General features: G+C 49.4%; 1 protein-coding gene across 1 annotated transcript; it reads right to left on the reverse strand.

Moving 5' to 3' along the window:
* Positions 1-1,126: 1,126 nt before the first annotated feature.
* On the reverse strand, positions 1,127-1,918 carry Pmar_PMAR006604 (hypothetical protein; the record flags this gene model as incomplete). Its single annotated transcript, XM_002769517.1, has 1 exon — positions 1,127-1,918. The coding sequence occupies one exon, from the start codon at positions 1,916-1,918 to the stop codon at positions 1,127-1,129; it is 792 nt and encodes a 263-aa protein (XP_002769563.1).
* Positions 1,919-5,665: the final 3,747 nt, after the last annotated feature.

Here is a 5,665-nt window from a genome sequence, read left to right on the forward strand (position 1 = left end):
TTATATCAGCGGAGTTTGTATCGAACACCAGAGTCGGTGATATCCCTAGTAGCGACATTATCCCGCGCATAGTCGATAGTTATTGTAAGTCTAACACGAACCCAATGCGAGAGCCAATCACTGTAATCAGATTGACTCCTTCTGGCCGAACAAGCTCTTTGCTTTGATGAAGAATACAATCCCGAGCCTATACAAACGTCCTGGGCAAGGTGTCCAGGACGGTGACGTCATTAGCAGCTAATGATAATACGGGCTGTATTGCCAGAATAGTTCCTTGCTCAAGTACCCAATGAACAGCATATGAACGAATAGGCTAGAAATCGACACTCTCCCGAATGGGGACCACCTGTCGAGGGATGCATGGTTATTCAAAACTCGACGCTTATAATATCAGTAATTCCAGATCTTCCTCACACATTTTGCCCTTCAAAGTTCCCCATAGGGCGAACTTCCAAGGATGATGTGGCACGCCGATCGTCCGAAGAGCAGACGATGGTCAAACTATATTCGATTCGCGCGGTCGTTGACCATGTAGAGGGAACCTGAGAACAACAACGGGTGAAGAACAGACGAACCGGCTCCCAATCGCTGTTAGTGCACGCCATTGAGATGCATCTTCAACAAGAAGAACAATTCTCACAGAGTTTGAATCATACCTGTGTCAGGAAGACGTCACCTACAACACGAACGGCTCACCACAACATAGCAGCCAGAACTGGGCACTCTGTTCGCGTGGAAGTAAACGTGACGATTCTTCCTCAATGACGACATCCCTCCTTGCCGATGAATTCTATCTTTCTGGAAGCCTTCAAGGCTTAGCTTGGGCGAGTCTAGTCGCATTAAACATACGAATAGCTGAGAGTACAGTGTGTGAATAGAATTGTGTACAGATGCTTTAGAATGGAAAATTATCTATTCGGGATAGGGCCGACCATTTCAGACCAAATCTCAGCAAGAACTCTCGAGAAGCACTTGTGCGCAACCTTACTCACTTCTTCTATATCAGCCTTGACGCAGTTCTCTGCTGTTGCTTGGGAGAGTAGGACAAATATGTCCGCAGTGACGCTACTGCTTGCAGTGAAGTTTACGATAAACATTGGATTTCTGCTCCACGATTCGACAGTGCCTATCGAAGCCAAGTCGCGAGGATGGCGATGTCGACGACCTCTTTCCCACCAGGAATTGGTTGCCGTATAGGAATTGGCGTTCCTCCACAAGTGTCACAGGTGAATCGACCGCGGAATGTCCATCGGCTGGCACTCGGTGGAATGTTGCGGAGAGTGATGATCGAGTTGAATGCTCCGCTGAAGGTATGCAAATCGATCTCCACTAGAGATTCGGGACTCTCTTGGAATGGACAGCGAAGAGCAACCCGCTGCTGATCGATATGCTCGACGAAGTTGATTTGATCGTCGTTCACACCCTGAGCGTCTTGGTCGGACATATATGTGCACGCGAGCACTACGGTATTTTCCGTCGCGACGCTTTCATTGACACGATCTTGCCAGTTCCCACCAGCGACTTCCATTCGCTCCACCCAATAGGAGTCAGATAAATCACGGAGAATATCGTCAGTCAAGCTCAGTCGCACAAGTCGCTTGTCCCCAATAAGGGCGACTAGAGCCTGTTCACACAGAGCCGGCCAGAGAAAGGCGCCCTCGTGGCACCGTGTGCCTCGAGGCTCTCCATCGACTAAGGGTATGTGCAGCCCTGGGAGTACGGCGAACTTGCCAGCCAATCTCAAAATGTGCACACCGTATTGTCTAAGTTCCGGGTCCCAGCCTTCGAGAGGGAAGAGAATCTCAGGGAAGGTCGGCAAGGTCTGGAGCACAGCCAGGGCGTTAGCAAGAGACACTCCAATAGAGTCACTCGGAAGCAGCGTTGACTTTCCCTCAGGGAGGAGATCGAAATTTCCCATCTCTTGACGCGGGAAATTCTGATGCTTCACCAGACCAGCCTTGTCCTGTACTCTTAAAGGCCCTTGTCTCGCCACTATGATGGAAACCAGAGCATAGGCGTAGCATAGAGCAGAGTCGATGTCCTCGTGGAAGACCGCGAGTGGAAGAGGCTCTTCGATGTTTATCGGTCGAGGCGTCGGAGGAGTCTTCGACCTCCTTTGAAAAGAGTCAGCAAGCCAGTCACTTCGAGCTCGGGGAAGTGGTATATAAGATCTGAAGGTGGATGCCTAGCCAGAATGTCCCTGTCGATGGTGCAGAGTTACCTTGAAGGCTTGTTTGAAGAGAAAATAGGGGAACCTTCCACGGAAGTCGTCGAGGCTGTGCCCGAGGATTCGTCGACCATCTTGGTTGCCAGGTTCGAGGTTGGAAAGAGAGCCTAGCATATATACGGTGAAAGACAGCGCAGACAGCTGCGCTCTGGCTTGCGTTTGGATTCTCTGTATTCCCTCGTATCTTTTGGAACATGCTCAGCACAAACTTTGAGAAGAGTTCTTCGTCCATATCGCTCGTGACAGGGTCACAATATTGCCGCCAAATATCGTGCCTGTTTGCCCACTCTTTAGACGGACGATGCCGAGCTCCTCGAGAGTCTCGAGTCGAGACTTACACTTGATTGAAACTAATGTGCGTCTCTCCAACAGCTCTCAAGAGGTTTTCGATAATACTTGATACCTATTGATGATAGAGTTTTGGTAAACGTCTTAGCTTCTTCCTACTTGCGGGAAGCAAACCCTTTTGAGATGAGCATTGGGTCGGTCTTCGATTGCCAATCTGCAACATTTATCAAACGCCCGTTGAACGATTGTGTTGAGGAGAGCCTCGTCGCGGAAGACCTGTTCCAACTGTTGAACCAACGGATTCGTCATCTGGCTGAGCGCCGTAAAAGACAAATACAACCGAGAAAGCCTTCTGAGGATACACTCAACGCTCTCGATGATCGGTAAGGATCTCAGCTTCACCTCATTACGAGAAGGTAATTATTCCTTCAGAAAGCGTGGCTGGGCGGACGAAAGCACGTTCGATACAAAGAAGCATTGCTGAGCCTCTTATGCATGAAACCGCCAGATTTTGCCCAAACCGGAATTAAGATTGTTTTTGAGAATCTCGAGATGAGTTTTTCGAGCCATGAAATTCTCGAGCTTTTCGAGCCCTTCCTGAAGGAGCTATTAGTTCAGGAAGCCTCTCGTGAGTTTTTTATGTGCTCCCACTTGTTCCGAAAAGACTGAACCCTTCCTGAGGGGCGCATCGCTGGAATTTCTACGGTACCACACCGTTCTCTGGACACTGTAATCTGGGGATGATATTCTCCATTACAGCGCTTTGACAGGCAAAGAGCGAGCTCGGCCGGGAACGTCTCGATCTGACTATAGTGATTGACCCTCTTTTTGTTCGTATTATGTTCATGCAAGTATTGACTATTCGACGTGTCCTTTAATCGTGAGGGGGTATTGGCAGTGAGTTTGGGATGAGCCAAAGAGAATATTAGGGAAATAATTGATGCGCACAAGCGCTCAGAAGGTGGAGTGAGCCTGGTGTAAATATTTCCCACACATCAACTTTTCTTCAACATAAAAGTCTGTGGTATTCGCGGATTGCATTCGTAGACTACGAAACCAAGTATTGCCGTAGCAGTCAGCACGCAGCATGCTTGATAAGTAGGATATGGGCAAACACGCCGCATATATGGTGTTGCACTGATGAGGGTATCATGACACCACACCACCGGTGAAGGGTAGTGGGCAGCCCCTATTACACACGCAAGGCTCATTGAATGACCAGCAAAGGATCGAATAAGAGCTGAGTAGGCTCAACGTATGTGGGTAAGCTCCTAAGCAACTGGTCGGAAGGGATAGTTAAAAAAAGTGAAATATGGTGATACTGTTGTTCAAATTGTTAAAGGGAGAACAATAGCGATCATAACGTCTCCGACGGGTTGAAGACAGATGAGGTCAATCCAGGAGAGTCTCATCGGTGGTTCTGACATAAATGGAACAATAGAGACGGATTGTACAAGTTCCGCTCACCCTTAGGGTCCACACACACAGCGGTCACTGAAGCATGACTTGGGGCAAGCAAGGCACTCAGGGCATATTCTGCCTACCGATGGCCTCAAGGCGTCCCCACCTGGACCATCTTCCATCCCCGTCTTCAGGGCGGGAATAGTGACAGCGAGTGAAATGCAGATGAATGCGAAGATGTGGTTCATGATGTTGTGGGAAGAGAGCGTTTAGTGACAATCGATATCACTCAAGACTTGTGTCACCGACGCTAAGTGACGCCATGCAAGCCGATCCGTGAGAACGCTACTTCTCACGTCAAGGGAGGGGAAGTACTACATGACATGTTCTCATATTTCTAAAGGACGCTACTAGTGTGGTTTGGGTTTACTGCACCAAGCCATCGGAAGTGCCCCTCCATTGCAGGCAGTCTCTTTTTCGGCAAACATGACATCGATCGCTCCGCTGATGCGCGGCGTGACGCCGACAGATGAGATCACGTGATTTTCGGTTTCGTGATTCGCGGTCACATGTTCTGTAACACAACCTGTGTCGCGAAACACATGCGTGAATCCAGTGTGAAGTTCGCTCTGGGAACTTACGCATGGGCGGCGCAGCACACATGCGTGGATGAAGCTTGAATCTCTGGATGTGCGCATGCGTTTACGGCGTAGAATAGTCGTCGCATGAACAGCTCGCAGCCTTCAAGCTGGAATGCATGAGGAGTGGAGCTTGAATACCCATCATGCCCATCCCTAGTGTTGCTGAGTCAACCAGTGCTGATGTGACTACTAGCAACGCCGTAAACCCCATAAGGATTCACGTTCTCTAGGACCTTAAGCCAAGGTCCTTGGTAGAAAGAGAGCGAACTTATACGAGCCATCAATGATGAAGCTCATCAGATGAACTCCATCTCTGCCGCAGAAATCAAAGGAGAAATAACTTTGTACGCGGTGCAAGCCCCAGGGTTAATTTGGAGATATATACAGGAGTTTAGGAGGTTCTCGGCGAGAACTTCTCGCTGATCATATAACATCCGTATAAAGCTGATACGGTGTCGAGCTTTACCAGCGCGGATTTAGCAGGGCACAATTTGCAAAGGTTTATGTACTGAGTCCGACTGGTCAATTACAAATGCCACGCGTCTAGACATCGGTCAAAATGGAACCAGGGAAGGCCCTTCCCGGAAGGGCCATGTGAGGAAGACGCTTCGGGACATCCCGAACGTCGACGAAAGCATCGGCGGAGGTGACTGATACGATAGTCTTGCTGTCATAAACGTTTGTGGAGGTCGATGCGGCTATGAGCGGAACAAAGGAGAGGAGCTTCATCGCGTCGAATAGAGAAACAAGAAACTAAAAAACACTTATCGTCACAGTCTCCATGGAAAGAACTTAGGATTTAGGAGACTGCAGCGTAGATATGTCGGTTGAGCTTCACGTCTCGTCCCTGAGAGGCATCGCGTCTCAGATCTTCCTTCGCGCCCTAGAACACTGCAATGAACCACCTTACCGTTGTATCAATCGATGGGCCCTGAACAATGACGACTTCTATGCAGCTCTTCAATTCCCGGTTCCACTGATAAACACTCCACACGGACCATGGCGTTGAGTTACGGTGGTTCCACCAACTGGGCAAGGTTGCCACGATTCACCAGGCGTCCCGTCTCCGGAAAAGGCCGCAGTATGGCGTCTCTTCTCCGCGTGAGGC

Source organism: Perkinsus marinus, assembly GCF_000006405.1.
Source record: "Perkinsus marinus ATCC 50983 genomic scaffold scf_1104296965578, whole genome shotgun sequence".
NCBI classification, from domain to species: Eukaryota; Perkinsozoa; order Perkinsida; family Perkinsidae; genus Perkinsus; species Perkinsus marinus.